Source organism: Diceros bicornis, unplaced genomic scaffold (genome assembly GCF_020826845.1).
Source record: "Diceros bicornis minor isolate mBicDic1 unplaced genomic scaffold, mDicBic1.mat.cur scaffold_55_ctg1, whole genome shotgun sequence".
In the NCBI taxonomy this organism is placed as follows: Eukaryota; Metazoa; Chordata; class Mammalia; order Perissodactyla; family Rhinocerotidae; genus Diceros; species Diceros bicornis.
In genome coordinates this window covers 4,659,838-4,682,940 of record NW_026691429.1, presented here as the reverse complement: position 1 = coordinate 4,682,940, position 23,103 = coordinate 4,659,838, and the positions used below count along the sequence as shown (strand labels likewise).

Genomic DNA, 23,103 nt, shown 5'->3' with positions numbered 1-23,103 from the left:
AGTATCGGGTCCTGGGTCATCCTGTGCTGGGTGCTCTCAGGGGACACAGGCAACACCCAGGGACTCCCACAAGTCTCAGGCCACATTCTCAGCTTCCTGAGCTCCAGCTCTCACCACTGACCCGGCCTGGGACTGGGGGCTGTGGACACTGAGCTGGGATGTGGCAGGGTTGGGTAACACTCCCTGTCCTCCCCAGGAGCTGTTCATGAAATTGATGCCCCGCCACTTCCTGGACTCCATCTGGTCCCAGTGGGACAACAGGGCCAATGAGTTCCTGGCACCCACCATTCGTGCCACCATGACCCACTTTATCAGAGTGGTCAAATGTGTCATCACCACCTGCCTCGGGGACCCGACCATGACAGCCCAGGACAGGGCCAGGTTGGTGGAGCTCTGGATCCAGGTGGCCAAGGTAAGATGTGGGAGGCCCTCTGAGCCCCTCTCTGGAGTCGTGGGAACTGCCCCTTCTCCTTTTCCAGCTGTCAGGATTGAAGTTTGTGGTCTGAGCCTTTGCACAGTCCTTAGGCCCCTCCTGCCAGTGTCTCAATGACCTGACTCCTGGTCCCAGTGGTGGGATGCTCACCCCTTCCTGGGCTCCTTCCTTGGCTTGAGCTAAAATCCTCCTCCCTGGGAGTGTTCCTCATCAGGGTCTAGCTGTGCTCTTCTCAGGTTTCCAGAGCCTCTGTCTCATCCAGGACAGGGGACGTCCATGAGGTGACCAAAGCCAGAGGAAGCAGGGCTCCAGCTCCCCTCACAGCTCATTCCCTTCCCTTCCCCAGGAGTGCAAAGGCCTGAGGAACCTTTCATCACTCCATGCCATCCTCTGGGCCCTGCAGAGCCCCTCCATTCAGCGTTTAAAAAAGACGTGGGGACGGGTGTCCAGGTGCGTAGGCCTCTCTCCATGCGTCACCACCTGGGTGAACCAGACACCCCCCCACAGGGCTGCCACTGCCCTTCAGTAAGCTGGGACATCCTGGGAGACAGTGAACCCTGGGGACAGGGTCTGACCTGGTTGGGAGGCTTGGAGTCTTTCTGGAAACTTAGGCCAGTGGTTCTGCTTTAGGAATCAGTTTCCCTAAGTGCCAGACCCTGGCTCGAACTAAATTGAACATTTTCAAGGGTTTGCTTTGCAGCAACAGAACTCTCTGTCCACCTGAAATCAAGACTGTTTAAAACAGATTTGTTCAGTAGATAAGAGAACGAAGGCCCCAGGTGACAACAGGAGAGCTCCCTCCCCAGTCCCAGAGACCTCAGGGCTCAGAGCACACATTGAAAACGCTCATCCAGGCTGTCTGGATAATTCTGGGTTTTCAAACAAAAGGGATTTACCCTTAAACCACCCCACAGTGTTTCTTTCCTTTTTTCCCTCCTCAGGAGGAACTGCCAAAAATTTAAAACCTTGTGCAAAACGGACCAGCGGGAGAGCAGGAAGCTGCTCATGGAGGTGCGTGGAGGCTGGAGATCTGGAAGGAGGGGAGGGGAGGGGGGAGGAGGGACCAGGCAGAGTGTGCTTTGGCTAGTTTTTCACTGAAAGTTTCTCTGAGACATAACGGTCTGTTTTGTCCAGATTGACAGGAAGCAGGTGGTGTGAGCTGCAAGGGCAGGTGGGGACTGTTTGGGGCAGGAGGCCTTGGTCACGGGATAGAGTGGTGTTTTTTGGACTGTTCCAGGAGGTGAGGAGCTGGCAGAATGAGCAGGTCTCTAGCTTCCATGCGGGCCCATCAGCTGGCCCTCATCTTCCTCCAGGCTGGCGGGTGGATGGAGTGGGTGGGGGTTCCTTTCCTCCTAAAGCAGCCCGGTCTGTCCTCAGGAAGCCAGGTCCCTGCTGCTCCTTCTATCTGCACTGCACCTCTCAGGGAAGGGCACTCTGCCTGCCCCAGGGACGGGCACTGTGTGGTCACACAGGCCAGGTGGACACAGGGGCTGCCCAGCCTTGGAACGAATGGTGGATCTGGCACAGAACTGTGTGCTCTCTGGGACTCTGCACTCTATCCCGATAGTGGTTACTGCTGAAAACTCAGTGAGAGTCTCCCCAGGTGACTTGTTGATAAGGATACACCCCAGATGGCAATGAGAATTATCGGGGAACCTACAGATTCTTAATGGACCTTCCTGGCAGGACATTAGAAGGTTCCAAGTAAAAAAGGATGCAAATGTCACCATCACCCAACGCCCTGGTCACTCCCTACACTGTCACTCAGATGTGGCACAAGGGGGTCCCCTTCCTGAGTGAATGAAGGAGGAGTTCTGTGCAGGGACCATCCTGAGGGGATCCTAGGGAGCTGAGGCCTTTGGCATGGCCTCAGGTCCAGCTGGAGTCAGAAAACCCCAGGGGTTGGGACAGGCAGAAGCCAGTTGGATATGCCCCCTGAGACACCTTGTGCCTCCCGATCCATGGCTCAGGCTGACTGAGGGCCTCAACACACCCCGAGAGTCCAGAGGACAGGGCCTTGGTCAGAGGTGTGTCTGGAGGAGGAGTGAAGGCCGGGGGCCAGGGCCTCTGGCTGGGAGGGGGAGTGGTCTCTCCTCTGTGGCCCCTGAGCAAGTCACCACCCCTCTGTGGGCCTCGGTCTCCTCATCTGGGAAATGGAGGGAGATGATCTGTGGTGCAGGCCTCACAGGGGTGATGAGGTACAAGGGGGAGAGGAATGTGCAGCGGCTTTGTGCTCCTCCTCCTCGAGGGGGGAGGGGAGAGCACTGGTGACAGTCAGATGACACAGTCCTCAGGGGACCCTGGGAGGCATGGGAGTCCTCCTCACACTTTCTTGAGGAGGAGAGAGGCTTAGGGGCCTAGGCAGGCCTGAGGGCACAGAGGAGGGAGTGTTGGAGCTGGGAGTGATCTAGAATCAGATCACTCTGGAATGGGAGCCGCCATAGACATCAGATGTCCAGGGTCCAGGATCAGGGGCCTGGGAGACACGGGGAAGGTAGCATGGCCTCCCTGAGCCTGTCCTTGACCCTGCAGGAGGTGAACTCTGTGTGGGCCACCCAAGAGATGGACCCCCAGGGAGCCCAGGAGAGGCAGCAGCAGCAGGTGAGGGGGCCTGAGGGGGAGGGTCCAGGTGTCAGAGGAGGGGGTCTCACCCCTCACGGCTGGAGGCCTCCCCAAGAGAGGGGTCCCTCCTCCTCCAGCCCAGCTCCTGGAGCCCCAGAGCCTGAAATGCCTGCCCTGGAAGTGACCAGGAGGAGGCCTGGAATGGCTGGGCGCAAGATGGATTTGCGGGGGGAGTGGCAGGGACCGCACACCCTGGGATTTGCCAAAAGCCGCCCCTGGTAGCTGACGGGGGACGTTGGGTGGTCCTGGAGGGTGCAACAGGGGGGAGGCTGCTGAGGGTCCTAGGCTGCTCTCTGTGGGAGTCTGCGGTGGGCAGGAGGCTGGGGTGAAGGGATTTGGGGGAGGGTCCATGGGGGCACCTGAGAGCTGGGACTCATCCCCACTCCCACCCTGATTTCACAGGGTGTCGTCCCCTTCCTGGGCACGTTCCTCTATCACCTGAAACTGCTGGACATTGGGATGGAGGATGATCTACAAGTGAGTGAGCCTGGAGGTGGGGCCAGGGAGCAGGATCCTGTGGTTTGGGAGGCGAGAGCCTTGCACTGGGCCCTGAGCTCTCTGTACCTGGCAAACCTCCTCTCATGAGAGCACCATGGCCACCCCTGGGAGCTAGGGAGTCAGAGTCAGGCCCGTCTTAGTGATGCGTGAATGGAGGCTCCGCGTAAGCCCCCTACCAGGCTCTCAGGACTAGTGAAGCTCATAGCTGCCTGCCTGCAAAGCTGCAGGAGGCTGTGTCTGAGCTGGATTCAGCCTCCCCCTTGGGCCCTGCCCCTGGGGGAGTGCCATCAGCCCCTGCAAGTGAGGAAGCACATCTGTGGTCCAGCTGTCCCTTTTTGCCTGAGGCCTCAGTCTTCCCGTCTGTCATCAGAAATGGGTGGGCTGCAAGGTCTCTGGCTTCAGCTCCCCTGTCCCTCCTGCTCTGGAGCCCAGAGCCTGGCCCAGTGTCAAGTTCTCTTTGTGGAAGGTCTGCCCTCTGCCGGGCCCTGACATTCCTGCAGCCTGAGAAGGGGTGGGATGGGGGCTGGTTATGGGCTTAGGGGGCCGTTACTGATGGACATTGGCTGTCTCCCTTCCAGGGAAATCTGGTCAACTTCCAGAAATGGCGTGAGGTCAGCAGCTGTGGGGAGGGTGGGGAAGTGGAAATCACAGACCTCCCGTGGCAAGATGTCACGTGTCCTCATCCCTCGGGTCTTATATTTGTTGGGACAGTTAGATGCTACAAAGCTGGGAATCCCATCACGTTGGCGGGTGCGGGAGGGGCTGGCATCAAGGACACCTTCCTGGATGAGGAACTAATTCAAGCCAACTGTGAGGACAGGCAAGTCCTGAATGGAGTGGGAAGGAAGGAGGGTTCCCGAGTGAGCACAGACCCCAGACCAGATCCTCACTCCGCACAAGTCCCTGGCAGGGTTCCCCACCCGGGACCTGTCTGCATCCTGTCCTTCCTCCCAGAAATACAAAGTCATTAGGAAGATCCAGCTGCTCCAGCAGGCTGCAAGTGAATATGACCTGAATCCCGAGGAGCGATTTGGGGCCTGGTTCCAGGCGATGGAGCCCCTCAGTGTTGATGAGAGGTGAGGGGCACAGGAGTTGGGTGAGGGCAGGCCAGACTCTCTCGGCCGGCCGGCTGCAGAGCGTGGGGCCTGGCTCCCTGATCAGCCCCAGACCTCATTGCGTGGTGACCCATGGGGCACCGGGACTCAGCTGCTGGCAGGCTCTGGGAGGGACACCTGAGGTGCGGCTCCTGGTAGCTCACAGGCCACTCTGTCCTGTAGCTACTGCCTCTCCTGCCGGCTGGAGCCCACACACCAGAAGACGAGCAAAATGCGGCTCTTCAGGAGAAAGAGGAACCGGACATCCTCCAGTTCAGGGCCGAGTGAGTGTCAGGAGCAGCAGCGACTGAATCCAGGGGCTCAGTACAGCTTCGGGCTAAGCATGGGCCTGGATCCCAGCTCCAGTGCTGGCCAGGCCTGGGACAGGCCGCTCCCCTCTCCTCTCTGGGACTCGGTTGCCTCCTCTTAAATGAGTGATGCTAAATGATGCCTCCCCCATCAGGGACAAACGAGGTGCTGTTGATGGACTGAGCACTCGGCACAGGGTTTGGATAAGAGTGTTGTGGGGCAGGGAGGTGTGCCGTGAATCTCAGGAAGGTTCCCCAAAATAGTCTGTTTCTTCTCTTCAGCCACCGTGCCCTTGGCAAGGAGCCATAACCCTCTGGAGACCACAAGTGCAGCTCCTCCTGAGCAGCAGGGCCACTGGGACCCTCGGGGTGCACCGGGTCAGCTCTTCCCCCCCCACCCCAAGTGAAGGAGGACATCTGAAGACTTTCCCTGGTTTCCCCTAAAGCCCCAGGCGGAGGGCACGACCCCCCTCCAAATCCCTGACATCTGCACCCCAGGGACTGTTTATCCATTGAGGAGGAGCATTAGTATATGTTTAAGAGTAAATATCAGATTTGAATGTTGCAGTAAGTTCTGTTTCTGTCACAGCCTGGGTGTTGTGGTGTGGTTCTTTCACTGCTTATGCTCATGTAAATGAGACACAGAATCTCACATTCCGCCTTGAATTAAGAACTCATGTATGGTCAGAGCTTATGGTATGTGGGAGAAGGGAGGACGGCCAGTCCCCTCCCTGGCTACTGAATGACACCCTCAAGTCCCCCTTCCTCAGAGGACAGGTGCATTTCAGTGTGGTTCACCTGGGCCAGGAGCAGAGACAGCCCCTCAGATCTCCCTGGATGTAGAGGTTGGAGGGACTTTCCCAGGCAGAGCAACAACCACTGAAATGTAGATGTCTTTCAAATACCACTTGCCAGGACCATGTCCTTCCCCAGGGCAGCGGCTGTCTTTCTACAGCTTTCCAGGAAGAAGGATGTTTTCTGCTTCTCCCATTGAGGTTTCTTTTGACCAACTATTGGAAGTTACCGTTTTCTAATCAGTCTCTAGATTTGCATCAACACTAAATGAGGAAAAAATGTAAAAAGATAAAAGTTTGCATGTGGAAAAGACAAGGCCAGAGGAAGACCATGTGCTGATGGACTAAGGGCCGACAGGACATCCCCATCAGGCCGCCTCTAGGGCTCCCTGTTCACCCTTCGCCTAGATTGGAATCCTCCTGGGATCCTGGCCCATGCCATGGAAGTCCTTTTCCCACTTGTTTCATATCCAGAGGAAAAGATTCATGAGGCAGCTTTTAAACCTACAATAGGACTTTCTTCCATAAACCTCGCCACTCCCTGTGAACTAGGATTTCCAGCATCCCCGCATTTCCTTATATGATTCTTTTTGGGCAGAAATTCCGTAGAAGGCCCCCAGCCTCTCTGTCAGGTACATCGTGGCCATTCCTCCCTGGCTGGGCCTGATGGATCGGGGTGACCTCTGGTTTGCCAAGATAATAGACCTTAATCCTGGCCACTGAATGACCCACACTGTCCATTGCTGCCTAGGGTGACATCTGGGACCTTGGTGTTCTGAGGTCCATGGTCTCAGACAGTCACTAGTTTACACACTCAGTCGTGTTGTTACTGACTTGTCCCAAAGGGGCAGCTGGGCCTGAGCGCATAGAGCACGTAGCCCCTGGGATGACTGTGTTCTTTTCCCCAGTCTGTGCTGTGGTTATGTGGATGTGTGTTACAGGGATGTGAAACTTGCCTGTTGGGAGTTTTGAAAGATGAGGCACGAGAGGGGCAGGTATAGGAGTGGGTCCAGCAGGGGAATGCAACCCATCTTAGACAACACAGACACAACAGACACAAACTTACCAATTAAAATACTGAAACGCTTCCCACATGGGTGGTAAACAGACACTACTCTGAGCTCACACCCAGAATCCACCCTACGACTAGGAGCTAAAGGGTTACCACCCGGCATTTTGAACATCATGCCCTGGAAACACCCTGTAAGACAAGGGCCATTGTCTTGAATTCCTTGGTACTTCTTCCCCCTCCTTTCTGAAGGCTGCAAGTGTCACCCAGGGACGCCTTTTCAGTTCAGCCAGATGCAGAGTAGAAATCCTGGTTCCCACAGCACAGGCCCTTCCTGCCAGGGCACTGCCATCCAGGAAAGAAAGAATTCACAGCTTGGTGTAGACATGTAAACACACACAGGCATATCCCACCCAAACATCAAGATGCATGAACTAGTAAGAGAGTAAAAGCCACTTCAGAAACACATCAAGCAATTGCAAAAAAAGGGTTTTTTAAAGATCCTGACTCCAATAAAATGCAAAACCAGGAAATCATCTTGAGAAAACTGGGGGACTTTGGATACTGACCAGATAGTTGATTATAGGAATGACACTTTTATTTTTGTGTGTGATAACATTAGTGTGTTTGTGTTCAAAAAATCCCTCATCTGTAAGAGAAACTGAAAATATTTATAGCTGAAATGATGTGCTCTCAGTCATCTCAGCTGGTTAACTCTAGCGGGGTGGGTGTGAGGATAAACGAAGCCAGATGGTATACGAGTTGATAATTTTTGAAGCAAGTGACAGGTTCACAGAGGTTGATTTTCCTCTACTCTGAGATTTAGAGATTTTTGAAAACTTTCAGAACACAATTTTGATACAAATAGTATACTCGGTGTTCACATTACAATGTTACAAATTAAAACATTGATTGAAAATATAAAGGAATGCTTCTCCTTCCTGACCTAAGGAAGCTCTCTCTCAGTCTCGTTCTGTGAATGACCTGATGATGCCACCAACTGTTCACTTACCACATGTTTGTGGAGTAATTCCTATGTGCTCTGTGCTGTGTGCAAGGCGAACACATTTCCACGACTCTGGATCTAGTGTGGGAAGGAAGGCAATGAGTCTGCTGCCAAGGTTCTCTACGGGGAAAATAATGCCCCCAGGGGGTATGCTCATTTTTAAGATTCCAAAATCAAAGCTACACAGGTTTGCCAGGTAACAAACAAGAGATACTTAATTCATGATACAGAAATGACCTATGTCTGAATTAACATGTGACAAAGAAGAGAAAGATTGATGGATTTTATGTTAAAATTAGATGCAAAATCATAGTTCTGGCCCCTGGCCTAGTGGTTAAGTTTGGCAAGCTCTGCTTTGGCAGCCCACGTTCTGTTCACAGGTGTGGACCTACAACACTCAGCAGCTATGCTGTGGCGGTGACCCACATACTAAGTAGAGGAAGATTGGCAACAAATGTTAGCTCAGGGTGAATCTCCCTCAGCTAAAAAAAAAAAAAAATTACATGCAAAATCAGAATAATTTATGGAATCAGATTTAATATATATTAAAAGATAAATCTCATTCAAGTAGGTATCATCTCTTCATTGAGTTAACACTCAATGAAAAAACAGATATAAGTTCAAAACACTAATTCCTCAGCATCGATTATCCTATCAATTTTAATATAAAAAGGAAGAAAAATCATGGTAAATAAAAATTGATGTTATCATGAAAGGTAAAGATCACGACGGACGTTACAAAGAGATGCTGTGAGAGTCAAGCCTGTCTCATGGGGAATTTCTCAACCACATCACTCTCTTTTTCTTCAGCACCCATGTTGCTTTTCTCACTGTGTTTTCAGGATGCCTTTCTTGGCTCCTTGCTCTCTCTGCCTCCCGGGCAATCTCGTCTGTCCTCGAGGCCACAGTCACTCCCTCCCATGCTTTTCTTCACTTTCTGTGTCTGTCTCCTGATATCTCCAAAAGATGCTCGTTGCCTGCAGAGGGGCTATGAGAGACCCAGACCCAAACCAGGACTCATCTCTGCCCAATATGGACACTGGCCAGGGGTGGGCTCAGGGCTGGTGTGCAGACCCCTCAGCTTCAGCCACGGCCCAGGGATTCACCTGGACCCCCCAGTGCAACTGTTTTTAAGGTATTTGTGAATCCAAAGGACTTAAGAGTTCTCCTTCACTGCTGCAGGCCTGGAGTCCCTGCAGTCTCCTGTATCCACAGACTTGCTGGGGATTCTCCAAGGTCTCCTCCCATTGACTGCACATGACCTCACTGCCAGGATGGGAAGCGATTCTAGTAACTGACCTCTGGAATATACAGCTGCTCAGCCTTCAGACTGCATAGAACTTCAGTTTTCTACTTGGTTTTAGTTTCATGGTCTCATTGTTTCTACTATGAAGTTAGGACATATTTTTTGAGCTTTCTCTTTAAAAACAGAATAAAATGCAAAATTGGAACAAAGAGGAGGATGAAGACTACCATCCATGGAGAATGTTCGCAGCTCATTTGGATATTGCACCCTCTTTCTCTCCCTGGAGAAATGTGTCTCAAATCATACTGTCCATTACAATCATTGCAGAGTTTTTATAACTCAGATTGCTGGAACTCAACCCAAGTAGGTCTGGGGAGGCAACGGAGAATTTTCATTTCTAAGACGTTCCCAGCTGATGTTGATGCTGCTGATATAGGCATCAGACGTTGAGAACGGGATTCTGGGACACTATCAAGCTGATGTGTCACTATCAGTGCAAATCCAGACCAACTTGCCTCCTCCGTCTTGCTTAAGGATGTTATTCTCTTCCCTTCTCTATCATTGACAACTATACACATGCTGGTACCCTGTAACCTACGTTATTGGGACACAGAGATCCAAGGACTCCATAACTCCTTTGAGTGTCCCATCTCTAATGAAATCACGCACTCTTCCACCCTTAGATACTCACTTCCACACCCAGAGCCTGTTTTCACCCAAAATTCTCCTGCTTGTAAATCAGTAACTCAGAAACACCACATTCTCACCACAAATTTCCACATTTCTAGTTTCTACACAAAGAACTCTACCGTATACAACCATTCTTTAAGAAAATAGATTACTCCAGTTAGAGTATCTTAACAAGGCTCTCTTCCTTCTCTCTTCCTACTCCTCCCTATTAATCTTGGATTCTGTGGTCCATCATTTCAATAACCCACTGACAACGCTCCCTAATTCTTTACTCTCATCATATCTGCCCTGCAAGCCTCTGACTTTGGATGATTCCAAATACCTGCCAGGCCATGTTGACACCTGCACTGAGGATCACCGCTGAAGAGAGAGCACACGAGGAGCCTGGGGGTCCCAACAGAGAATCAGCAGCAACCAATGGGCCTCCATGCATTCTCTAACGCTTCCTGAATGCTCTGTTAATTTCTTTCCATTTCTTGAGTTCCATAAAACTATTTTCTCTTGACCTACTTCATATCTCACAGACAAATTGTTAACCACCACACAAGAACTATTTCACACTCTAGTCATCAGATCTAGAAATTTTCCGCATAAGCAATTCATTTATCACACCATTTCTGTTGTTTTATACAGATATATTTCTTTCTTAGCTAAAACCATTCTGATTTTCATCTCATCTTTCCATTTCAATGACCTTATGCTTTCAATATTCGCAGTACTTTCAATCACCTCCCTACTGGGATCATGCCTCATGTTTCAAATATGCACAAATCTCTACCATCTACAAACCAATCCCTCATCCATTGTTCCTAATGCCCCTCACCCTCGATGTCCTCCCTCTCCTCCTCCTGCCAGGGACTCCTTGTGAAAAGTTCACTTACATCCCAATGCCTCTGTTTCCACACTGGCAACCGATCCCATGTCCCCCTTCTGTGGATGCTTCTCTTGCTTAGCTCACAGGTCACGGCTCTTACTATTCCAATGTGGCCTTTTCATTATTTGTCTGACATGTCCTGCAGTAGCATGTGACTTTGTGGCCTTCAAGTTCCTTTAGAAAGCTCATTTGTCCTTGGGATCCACCAGTGCTACACTGTCCTTCTCCTGCTCCAAACTTCCTGAGTCACTTGTTGGCTTCTCTTTATAACCAACCCACAATGCCTGATGCTTCCCAGAAGTCAGCCCTGCTCTGACATCTGCTGTCCACCTGCACCCTCCTACTAGGCAATCATATCCATTTCACTGGCTTCAAATACCACTAATGAGCTAAAAATGTTCAAAGAATCAGCACAGATCTGACTCTGCCCCCCAGACCCAAATATCAACCTGCCCACTCAGCCCATCAGCGATGACTCGACTCACAGTGTCCAGGTTCCAAATTGAAAAAAACACTTTCCCAAATAATTCACTTCTCTCTCAGCGTTCCCAAATTCACTTGTTTGTGCTAATATCCTGTCTGTCCCTGAGTGTCATTCTGGACACTCTGCCACCCCACATTCATATCAATGACCCATCCATCCACCCTCCTGTATCCTCCTACAGATTCTTCACTTTTGAATCATTTCTAATCACCTTTCCGAAATGACACAAAATACCATTCCCACACAGTGAACTCTCCTGCTCTAGCAACCTAAATTACAAAACTCCATTTTTCCTCTTTGTTGATATTTTTTTCTACTTTACTTATATGTGCATCATCTCTTTCTTTCAATATTCAGTTCTCACTAAATGGGATACTCCATATAGACATGACTAATGTAGATTTTCTAGATGTTTCCCTCAACAGTGTTCTCATATGGCTTGGCACACAAAAAGAGCTCGTATATTATATCTGTCTATCTATCTATCTACCTACCTACCTAACTACCTACCTACCTATCTAATTCAAATACTAGAAGTTCACTTCCTGAAATATTTTAAACCCATCCACTTAACTACATTTATGCAAAGATATCAAGTTTTTCTGGTATACTGCAATAAATTGGCAATTACAGCTTAAGATTTCCAAATCCTCTCTCCCTGTAATCAGCCTACGAGATTCTAGTTACAGTGATCTGTTTAAAATGTAAAACTGATCAGTTCACCTTACCTTTTAAATCCTCAATTTCTGTCTTCAGCAGATATTTTTCCTGTTGTCCTATCATAATTATTAATACTACCCTTTTCATTCCTCAATATGTTCCAGTTTGGAGAGAAAACTATTTGGTCATTCTATTTATAGAGCACCTACTACATGCAAAACTCTGGTGTAAAACCTGTGATCTACAAAAAAGCTAAACAGACTCACCGCCCCTGTTTGACCTAGTCTTAACGCGAGGAAAGACATAATAAACTGCAAAGAATTTATAACATGCCATGTGGAAATAACCACTGCGATGATCTATAGGGCAGAGAGAGAGAGTTTGAGCTTGAGTACATTTCTAAGGTTAGCTGTGTTTGTGTGTGTGTGTGTGCGCGCGTGCATGTGCTGATGCATGCTGCCAGGATAGGATGAGTTGCTTTCTCCTGTGGGGTGGGGGAGCCTCCTTTGCTTTGCGAAAGTTCCTCTCTGTGCACCTACTATGGACTTTGTCATCCACGTGTATTAGTCACGGTTGTCTAGAGAAATAGAAATAGAATATATATAAACATAGAGATGTGGAGATGTATTACAGGAATATGGAGGCAGAGAAGTCCCACAATCTGCCATCTGCAAGCTGGAGAACCAGAAAAGCTGGTGGTATAACTCAGCTGAAGTCTGAAGGCCTGAGAACCAGCACCTCTAATGTCCAAGGGCAGGAAACTATGGGCGTCCCAGGTCAGGAGGATACAGTGGACTCACCCTTTCTTTTCCTTTGTGCTTAAACTAATTCTTGCTCATATAACAGTATTTTTGATGTTTCATATAGGAATCTAGCTTCCTTTCACATTACTCAACTTATTTACCAGTTGTAAACTTTATAAGTTATGTCCCACTCAAATAATAGATTTTCTCTTCTTCTCTAATATTATTTACCTCTTATTCTTTTGATTCTCATTTTTTCATGACTGCGCTCTCCAGTGCCACACCGAATCACAATAATGTTTGCCAGGAGCATTTTCCTCTTCTTAAGTGTAGCGTTAACATCAGATAAATTCCTTGTCAGGGCAGAGCAGGCATCTAAGAGAGAGAAAGTAAAAACGTGCAGGGGAATCACTTCTACCTAGAAATCAACAGCCTTGCTTCTCTTGGCTGTTTGGAGCTGGAGATGCTATGACAATGTGGCCAGCTGAGAATCAGAGGATCTCTCTCTAGTCCCAGGAATTAGTCCTGGTCAAATCTCTTAACATCTTTAGACCTCATTTTCTTCACCTGTAACATGAAGAGTTGGATGAGTCTTTTTGAGGTCTGAAATCCAGTCATTCCAAGATACCCTTCACCCAGATACACTTAACAAAGATCAGAGAGAATTTTTAGTTGTCTTCTTCTGCATCAACATTATTATCCATATCACCACTTAAAGACATATCAAATGTCTACTTTTGCATGACACTGATAAAACAGGTTCCATACCAAATTGCTGTTCATTGGGATAATAAACCTATAGTTAATTGTTTAGAGGTAAGTATAGAGATGGGCCCTGCTGGAACCAGCAATCAATGGGCCAAAAAGTCTTGCTTTATTTTACAGCAAGGCTGTGGATACATTCCCTAATACACCAGAATTCTTCTGTACCTCGAAAGTATGAAATAAATGGGAGCCTTGAATCCATGGTTACGAGTTAATGAGGACATGATTTTTAAAATTATACTAATGATGCCATTTGCCTAGTATGGGGCTGTTCTCTGGTGAGTCAAGAGCAGATGTATTCAAGGCCACTTTCATTCCTTTAATAAATATTTACTCAGTCCCTACCATTTGCTGCAAGATAGCAGTGATCTACCCTAAGAGCATTTATATTCTAGTAGGGTGACACAGACCATAAACAAAAAGAGAATCTTGAGGTGATCAATAAAGTTACATATACGTCAAGCATTTTTCATTCTGGACTATTTTTCACCCTTTCCCTTCTTTTACTCTTTCCCAGAACTCTAAGTATGGACTTGAAAACCCAGAAAGCATGGGTCCCATGTTTCTTCTCGCAACACCCCTGTTTCAAAGACATAGTGTTTATCATCTGAGAGTATGTCTCTTTAAGACTAAGTTCCTATGAATCAGCATTATTTCATCACTTTCTTGAGAGGACGGATGATATTATGAAGGGAAAACAAAATATCATGTGGGATTTATACTCGAAATGATGTTTCCACTCTAATTGTGTTATTTAATGTGGTGTGATTCGGGGCAAGTCAGTTACTCCTTCAGAGTCAGTGGTAATAATACCCTGAAAAGCATTCTCTAGAGATTAAATGAAACAAAGTATGAGAAACTGCTTTGTAAATTGCAAAGCAATCTATTTCAGCTTATTTTTTCTAATAATATTTTCATTTATCCGATCCTTTTTGACTCTACACAACCTGCCTAGACTGAGTTTTATCATTTATTCAACAATAATAATGGGTCAAAATGGTTGAATATTAGAAATTTCATATTGTTCAACTTAATTAAGAGGCCATCACAATATTTAATTTGGTTATATTTACAGTTAAATTTTTCATGTTGCCTTACCATGTGCCAGGCACATTCTAGGCGTCTGACACGTATTCACTCATTTAATCCTCACAACAATGCTATGGAGACAATACTATTAACCTCTATTGTATGGATGAGGAATATTAGAGGTTATATAATTGTCCAAGGTCACACAGCTGGTACCCAGGAAGTCTACCTCCAAAATCTCTTTTAGGGATCCATTAGAGGTCGTGGCGCTTACATTGTGAAAGGATCACCCTGGTTTCTGGTTGGTGAATGGACCAGAGGGGGCTAAGCAAGAAAGCACATGACTACTGAAATGATCCAGGCAAGCAATTCTGAATACAGGATTTCTTTCCTTTTTAAGGCTGAATAATATTCCATTGTATAGATGCCCCAGATTTTCTTAATCTTTTCACCCACAGATGCACAATTAGGTAGTTTCCATCTCTTGGCTATTCTGAATAATATTGCAGTGCATTTGTCAAACGTTTTCCTGGCACTTAATGAGTTTGAAAAATTTCTTCTTATACACATTAGTTACTGTAATGAACTACCTTTCTAAATGTCTAAAGTTTAAATATTTGTCATTCTACAGAACTACCTTGCCTAATCATGTTTTGTGTTGTTATCAGTTCATGAATGATCTAAGATTTTTGTACAAAAACTTGTTATAATGGCTTTTTTTGCATGTATTCAGGAACCTTGCATAATATGGGTATTCCCTGATTCTTGATTTTTAGTAGAGTTTTCTAGTAAGCCTTTAGGATAGGAAATATCTTCCTAGATGTGAGGCAGAGAGCAGAAAAATAATAAAGTGATTGTTCTATTTAATTATATCAAAAGGAAACTGTCGTTTTGCTAAATTGTTTTTACACGCCCTTTGCTTATTTGTAAGAATGGCATATATCGTTTTATTAATGAAAAGAAAATTCAATAAACAATTTTAACATAAAACAATATCTATTGAGAACTTATATGAAAATTTTAGCAATATGCTGTCACCAATTTCCTCATCTGCAAAATGGAGATAGATAATACCATCTTCCTATGGGTTGCTGTGAAAATACTCAAGAGTAATGTGTGTAAAATGCTTATCACCATGTCGGTTGGAAAGTGATGCCCCATTCATTTTTCACCGGGATGATGAGAGCTTTTTTTTTGGCTTGAAGTCTGTAGTTTTCAAAATATGTTCTACTGTTGTAAAGTGAATCCTTGTAACAAATTATTTGTAGAGTTAGAGGATCCCTTTGGAATACAAATTCAGGCTCCCGTGTGTGTGCGTGTGTGTGTGTCTATACGCACATCTCTCAAATAATACTTCAAGCCTTATAATGAAAAGCTACCTTCCCCACTCTTGACTCTGGTTCCAAAAACAACTTTTTTAATTTTCTGGTTGAAAATCTGTATTTCTATATTAGCTACTCATACACTTTTTCATTTTTCATCTTTTGACTATTTATAGTTTCTTTCTTCTCTGAAAAAATCAGCATGAAGAGTTCTTACATACATTAAAAACATAATTCCCCTTGCCCAATATAACTATTTAATGAATTAGGATAAATCAAAATTCAATGTCTACTGTTTTATGACATAAGTGTTTACCATTTTATAGCATACGAATCTTATCCAGAGATGTGCTACATCAGATATTATGAACACATTTTCTTTCTCACTTTTTCCTTTGACCTTTTAAATGGTAAAATTCCCTTATTTCTTTGTTGTCTTCCTATGGATTCATCACTAGTTCATCTCCTTCCACCAGAAATTTAAATCTCTTTTCAGTAACTTCTGACGCATGAGACAATTCATGGGCTTCAGGTTTTGCTTGGGGACCTCACTCTTGGGCTTGAACATATACACAGGCCCACATATACACAGTATGTCTGGAAGGATAGAGGAGAAAAGGATGTTTATCTCTGTGCAAAAGGACTGGGAGACAGTGATAGAGTGAGAATATTTTACTGACTTTGCACCACTCTTTGAAGTTTTCCTATACGTGCATCTACGACGTAGGGGCCTCCCTCCCCCCAGATTTTTAAATTAAAATTAAAATAGCGTTATGTCCTTATCTACTGTCTTGGGACAGTAAGTTGTAGAGAAATGTGAATATATGACCCAATTTTTTAATGAAATTAAGAACAGCAAACACGCACAAAAAATTTATAATTCTAAATATGGGCACATCATTCTATGAGGCTGTATAAACGTGAGGAAATGAATGAAGAAAAGCTGTTCAACATCCAGCTACCTGTACAGTATGGGGTCCACGGAAAGCCCTGCCTCCAGCCCCGCCCCTGGAGCTGATTTCCTCCCACTGTGAAGTCGGCCAGACTTATTCCAGCCCCACCCCCGCCTCTTCCCGCCCCTGGAACTGGTCTCCGCACAAGGCTCGGGCCTGGCTCCGCCCACAGCCTGGTCCCGCCCCTTGCCCCGCCCGCACCCTTGTCCCCGCCCACAGCCCCGCCCCTAGAACTGATTTCCACCCACAGCCCCGCCCCTAGACCTGCTCCCTGTCCCTGGTGCTGACCCAGCCCGCGGCCCGGCCTCACATTAACTCTAGAAACTAGACACCTCCCCCGAGGCTGGGGTGCGCGGCCCCGCCCTGCCCCGCCCCCTGCCCCCCCCCCCCCCCCCCCCCGCCGCCTCAACCCAGAGCCCCCAAAGGTTCGTCCTCCCCGAACCTGCGTCCTCCCCGAACGCCCGCCCGAGACCGGAAGCGGAAGCGCAGGGGGCGCCGTGGATGGAGCGGGAGGTCTGCGCGGTGTGTCCAGTCTTCTCGGCGCGGACGGCATTCCCGTGGACCTTCGGCCGAAGGGGCGACGCGCGGTAAGCGGCGGGCGGTCCCGGCTCCGGTCGCGGTCCAGGGAGGGGCCTGGGCCGCGGGCAGCCCCGTCACGGCCCGGCGTCCCTCTGTCCCCCCGGAGCCCCGTTTCCCCCGGGCTGTTCGTCAGGGCGCCCGAGGCTGCTGTTCCTCCCGGCTCCGGGCGCCGCCGGCCCCTCCTCAGAGTCGCCGTCACCGTCACCGTGTGATTTTGTCCGCAGGTGGCTTATCCGCGTCTGGAGGCGGTGTTTGGGTTGTTACTAATGGGGGCGCTCCTGGCATCTAGAGGGGGAGGCAGGGATGCTGCTCAGCGTCCTCCAGGGCCCAGGACAGCCCGACAGAGAATCATCCGGCCCCACATGTCAGTGGTGCCGAGGTTGGGAAACCTGCTCCACGGCCTGAAAATCTCCCGAGCCTTGAATGAAGTGTGGGAATTGTTTACAAGTCATCGAGCCACTTACAGGGTCCCTAAATGACAAGCTTGTTTAAAGGGTCCAGAGTCACCAAAAAGTCTCTGTCCAGCCAAGTGAGTTGAGTGACTCAAGTGCACACAGCACAAAGCTGCTTCCTCCCATCTTGGGGAGCAGGTGACTGCATAGGAATCGGGAAAATTCAGTCACAGCCAACAGTTACAGTTAAATCAGTAAATACAAAAAAGAAAAGTGAATGGGGTGAACTTTCCATCCAACACCCTATAAAAGGCCTCAAAAGCTTGTTTGCGCTTTTTTTTCCCCCCCTCAGACACGAAAACATCCGTGGAGCTCAAGTTTGAGGTGAAACCAGGCTCAGGGTCCACCTGTCCTCGCTGATCCATGGATTTCTGTGTGACCAGGTGAGTACCCTGTGGACCTGGTACCAACAGGTTCCGGCAGCCTCCGCTGTGCAGAAGACCTGCCAGTGGGCTTTCCTGGGCTCAGGTTGTCACCACATGGACACTGAGAGTGAGGGTATCTTGAGAAAAATTATTGATGTTTGATGGATTATATTCAAGGGAAAGACGGTAAGCTGTGTGTGGTAAATATTTCAGTAAGTACAGTTATATGCAAATAAGAACACATAAAACAAGTGTAAATAACTGCAAATGTGTATTATAGTAGAAAATATAGATTTACTTGCATTGCATAATACTCAAAAGTCAGGATTTATATATAATGTAAATACAGAAATGTTTTGCGTGTGTATGTAGTATTAGAAGACATCCCATTAAATATTAGCAGGGATACTCAGCAACATTCCTTAGACCCATTCAACTTGACTTCTAAAGTCCTATAAATCCTCCACAAAAATTTGAAATATAGGAGCATTCAGGGAAAAAGATGATTGGAACTTCTTTGTATTAATAACAAATTTAACATTGAATTTGCCAGTAGCCGGATTTATTTTGAGCATTTTTTTCTTTATGCCATTTCAGATCATTGGGAGGAGTACTAAGCAACACTGTAGATTGCAGGGCAGGGCACTAGTCTCTAAAAAGACTGTCCTCACCACTTTGTCTTCTAAAGGGAATTAACTTTGTTTCTTGAAACTTTTCTGAAATAACGGTCTGGTGATTCACGTTGCAGAGAATCTTGTTAAGTAATTTTGTATTTAGTTGTTGGCCTCTACTAATTGTGTGTGTATGTGTGTGTGCCTTTTTCATTCTAGCTTTCCTGTGATGTTCTTGAGGGGAATGTGTGCTTGTCATGCAATAGATAGTCTTTGAGTTTATAATTTATGGTGACCCACCATCCTTGTTTACTCAGGACAGAGGGGTTTTCCAGGACACAGGACGTTTAGTGTTCAAACCAGGGCAGTCCTAGACAAACCGGGATGGTTCCTCATCTGATGAGCCAGGCCCTGGGCCACATACATGGGGACCTGGAGAACCAGAGAGACCTTGTCCCACCTCCGTGGAATTTATATTGTATTTGGGAATTTGGATTTTAGACAGTTAATGATGAGAGTGATGTGGGAGTTTGGCACAAGGGGACTCAACCTGAGGGGACAGGGAAGCCCTCTTGAGAAGGACTGATATTTAGCTTGAGAGCTAGAGATGGGACTGGATTTAGCTAGTTGGAGGGTTAGACTGGAGTGAGGGTGTGGGAGTGTGTTCAAGAGAGCGTTTCAGGCAGAGGGACCTGCATGAGGACACCCCTGAAGCAGAGAGCCTGGTGTGTCCATGAACTGAGAAGAGGGATGGCTGAGCTGAGTCAACACAGGGGGAGGGGTGTGAGCCACACCGGCGAGGGGGGACAGGCAGGACCAGATCAGGGGTGACTTGGGACTCTGTTCTAAGACCAGTGGGAAGACTCTGGAGAGATGCGAGTAGAAGGAGGATGTGATTAGCGTTTGGTCTAAGCACGTGGGTTCAGATGGACTTCATGGTTAAGAATGTAGACTTAAGAGGCGAGATGGGAGGTGCTGGGAATAAGATGAGGAATAAGGTGACTGTTCCCTAGGCCTGGGTGATGGCTGTGGAGCAGGAAAGAAGTAGAAAGAAAAGACCTTGGAGTGTAGAACCGAGAGAACGTAACGGTACTTTCTTGCCTGCATGTGTCAGATGGCACAGGGCAGAGACTGTTCTCCTCGCTGCTGTCCGTGCAGACCTGCAGGCGCCCCCTGACTCAGGTCTGTGTGTTCACCCCTCTTTGTCACTCACAGGCCCCCCTCCACATCCTAAAGGAAGTCAGGCCTTACTTGTGAGGGGGTTGTCTCACATGGGAGACACCGAGGAGAGCCTCTCCAGACATCAGAGCAGCCCCTTCAGCCTCTCCCTCAGCCTCTTCCCTTCCCCTCTCTCGCTTTCCACACCCAGAAGGACCCCTGCTCAGTATTCCATGTCCCCAGGTTCTCCCTCCCCCAGGCTTGAGAAGGGTGGGGCAGCCACTGGGGTGGACATCATCTGCACCTTCCACTCTGACCCCCGCTGGTCCCAGGCTGGACGGAGAGCGACTCTACAGGGAGCTGAGCCATTAGACCCAGGGCGTCGCCCACCTGGGCTCCCCTCACCCTGGACGGGGACAGCCTCTACGTCAGTGGTGAGGGGCTGTGCTACAGCCACACTCTCCCAGTCAGAGTTCTGTGTTGCCTCCATTGCTCTAAAGTGAGCTATGATCCATCTCTCTATGCTTCTGGTCTGGGATCAGTCTTCTCATCACTGTGTGATCACTGGGTCCAGCCACCTTCCATCTCGTTGCCTCCACCCTGAACACCCCTCCCCTCTATCCCTCTGCTTTCCCCACAAAGCTCCCTACATCCCCCCTCTCCCTTAATCCTTTATGTTCACCCCAGCTCTTGCTCAGCTCCTCTCGCCTTCTCTCCACAGATTACACCTATGGAGCCGCAGCCCCGACTACCACCAGTGAGTATTCCTGGCCCTGATGTCCTGGGTCCCGTCCGCATTTGGGGTTGGGGAGCACTTGTTCTCCTTCATCCGCTGTCCTTGGTGAAGGAAGCACCTGGAAGGGCCCTAATTCATCCCTTCTCTCCCTCCCGGGTTCTGGTGGAGAGTCCCAGCCCAGGGTGAGAAAGCCTTAGACACAGACGTGTTCTCCACCACTTTCTGACCCCACGTGGTTTTCACTTTAATTCTCCTGAAGCCCCGCCCTTGGTCCTCCTTTTCCAGGTGTCCCATCCGTCTGTCCAGTGTTCTGCCCATCCATCTGCCTCTCCTCCGAGTTCAGTCTCTCTTGTTCACATATCTCTCTCTCTTGGGCTCCTCTCATCCACAGGCTTGCTCATCCCTCTACTCACACAGTCACCCCTCCCCTCACTCTCATTTATGCTTCACCTGTGAATGGTGGTCCTGGGACAGCCACTGCTGGAGCCCGGGTGAGCCTGGGGGCTCCTCCCACTCTGTCCCTCCCTGAGACAGCCCTCGCCACAGCTCCCGAGCCGGCCACCACGTCCCTGCATACTTCATCATCACCTGTGCCACCAGAAGCCACCACAGGTGTCTGGGGGCCCCTTTTCCTTCCCAAGAGAAGCTCTCCGGCCCCACTCCTCCACCAGCCAGTTGTGATCCAGGAGCTGGGAAGCCAGGGTGTGAGATTCTGGTTTTAGGGCAATCATGCTGATCACAAAGATTATACCGACGGTTCAGTCTAAGGCCAGCCCTCAGAGAGCCCCTAGTCTTGTGAAATTAACACACCATTATAGTACAATGTGGGAGGTTTCGGGGAGAGGCGCCTGGCATAATTTGGAGGGGAAGAGCTTGCTAGAGAAAGTTTCACCAGAATGGAGTCTTTAAGAATAAGTAGTAGGGACCCTGGCAACTAGAGGATGAAGGGTTTTCCTGGCAGAGAGGATTCCATGATCAAAGGCTCCGGCCAGAAACAACATGCCCTATGGGGAGAATTGAAATGAATTTGGGTTGCGTGAAGCATGAAGTTTAACCCGCAGTACATGGATAAAATGAGACTGAAAGGTCAGCAGGAGCCAGATTGAGTAGAGCCTTGAGTGCCAGGTCAAGAAGGTTGAACTAACACTGAAGGCCATAGGGAGCCATGGGTGGTGCTAGAGCAGTGGTGGCCCTAGTGAGGTATTCATTTCAGAAAGATTCTTCTAGTAGTCATGTAGAACATTCTTTAGACAGAGCATCCAGTGAGCCTGCTGGGGTGTTGGTCCGGGTGAAGCAAGTTAAGACCTGAGCTGGGACAGGGATGGAGAGAGGGAGTGTATGTGAGGACCGGTGCGCAACTGGAATTGGTGTTACTGGGAGGGAGGAGGAGCTGAGCAGATGTGCTGGTTCTGACTTGGGTGACCACACGGGTGGGTGGTGGTGCCCCTGGGAGAGAAGACGACAGATTATAATGAGTGCAGGACTCTGGTGTGGTCTCAGGCCAGCTCTCAGTGATGGCCATCGCTCTCCCTCTCGTCTTGCAGCTTTGGGGCACAACCTGAAGACCCTCACAGTCACCTTCCCCATCTCCACCCTCCGGTATTCATCAGACAGGAGCAACGGCTCAGCCACGTTCAACTCCACTGAGAGGGTCCTGCAGAGCCTGGGGAGACCCTGGTTCCAGCAGCTCCTGTTGGGTTAAATCCCACCCAGCCCCTCCCCCACTCCCTGTCCCTCCTGCTCCTCCTCCTCCTCCTTCCTCCCCAGCTGGATCCTTGTTTAAGAAGAGCAGCCTGGGCCTCTTCTCCTTGAGTTGCAGACTGGTCTCCCTCAGGTGAGACCCTCCCCTGATTAGTTGCCCCTAATGACCACTTTTGCCACCACCCCTCTCTGTCTCGCCCCTGTCCTCCCATTTCCTCCTTCCTGTTCTGGCCCCCACCCCAGAGGTTTCAGGACCTCTCTCTAGAGTCCCCACGTCCCTCTCTCCCCAGGCCTGAAAAGAATGGGGAAGCCAGCAGTGTGGACGCTGTCTGCACCTACCATCCTGACCCCGTGGGCCACCATGCCTGTGTGCTGGGAACGGAGAGTCTCCACCTGTCTGCTCTTCCTCTCGGTGGCTCCAGGCTCTGCAGCACAGAGTTTATCCATCCAGAGAGAGCACCAGCTACATTTCCACATCATCAGCTGGAACCTCAGCAACCCGGAGCCCACATCCTCGGAGTACACCGCCCTGCTGAGGGACACCCAGGACCAGGTGGGTTCTCCCCTGTCCCGTCTCTCCTTGCCCTGAGGGCACCGTCATTCCTCCGTCTGACTTACATCTGTTACGTGATTGTTTCAACCCTTCACTTTCCCTGCGTGCCTGGGTTCTCTCAGTGTCCAGAGGTGATGTCCTAGCTGCCTTCCCCATTTCTCACATGGGTAAACTGAAGCTCAGAAAGGGGATTATTGTGCCTAAGGTCACACAGTGAGTTAGGGGCAGAGCCAAGAGTTGAAGTCAGGTCTCCCTTGCCCCAAGGTCTGTGATCTTTCACTGGCTCCAGTGGCCCCCTGCATCTCCAGGAGACCTCCATCTTCTCACCCACTCTCCCTTGTGTTTGTTCTAGGTCACCAAGCTTTAAATGAAATTACATGAGAAATTCAGTTCCTCACTCACACACACTAGCCACATT

General features: G+C 48.9%; 1 protein-coding gene and 2 long non-coding RNA genes across 3 annotated transcripts; all 3 read left to right on the top strand.

Moving 5' to 3' along the window:
• The first annotated feature begins 834 nt into the window (after positions 1 to 834).
• On the top strand, positions 835 to 3,487 carry LOC131403183 (uncharacterized). The gene is made up of 4 exons (XR_009219268.1): positions 835 to 883; positions 1,375 to 1,444; positions 2,966 to 3,034; positions 3,458 to 3,487. It is a non-coding gene; the product is annotated as an uncharacterized LOC131403183 (long non-coding RNA).
• Positions 3,488 to 3,510: 23 nt separating this feature from the next.
• Positions 3,511 to 5,515, top strand: LOC131403179 (ral guanine nucleotide dissociation stimulator-like). Its single transcript, XM_058537496.1, has 4 exons — positions 3,511 to 3,532; positions 4,508 to 4,629; positions 4,831 to 4,931; positions 5,238 to 5,515. The coding sequence occupies exons 1-4, from the start codon at positions 3,515 to 3,517 to the stop codon at positions 5,360 to 5,362; spliced, it is 366 nt and encodes a 121-aa protein (XP_058393479.1). The 5' UTR covers positions 3,511 to 3,514; the 3' UTR covers positions 5,363 to 5,515.
• Positions 5,516 to 17,064: 11,549 nt separating this feature from the next.
• Positions 17,065 to 22,203, top strand: LOC131403180 (uncharacterized). Its single transcript, XR_009219265.1, has 3 exons — positions 17,065 to 17,117; positions 17,854 to 17,944; positions 21,976 to 22,203. It is a non-coding gene; the product is annotated as an uncharacterized LOC131403180 (long non-coding RNA).
• The last annotated feature ends 900 nt before the right edge of the window (positions 22,204 to 23,103 follow it).

Bases quoted from the DNA above. Each gene is read 5' to 3' on its own strand.
- LOC131403179 (XM_058537496.1), top strand. The intron at 4,630-4,830 runs GTGAGGGGCACA...TCTGTCCTGTAG, and splicing joins CCCCTCAGTGTTGATGAGAG to CTACTGCCTCTCCTGCCGGC. The intron at 4,932-5,237 runs GTGAGTGTCAGG...TCTTCTCTTCAG, and splicing joins ATCCTCCAGTTCAGGGCCGA to CCACCGTGCCCTTGGCAAGG.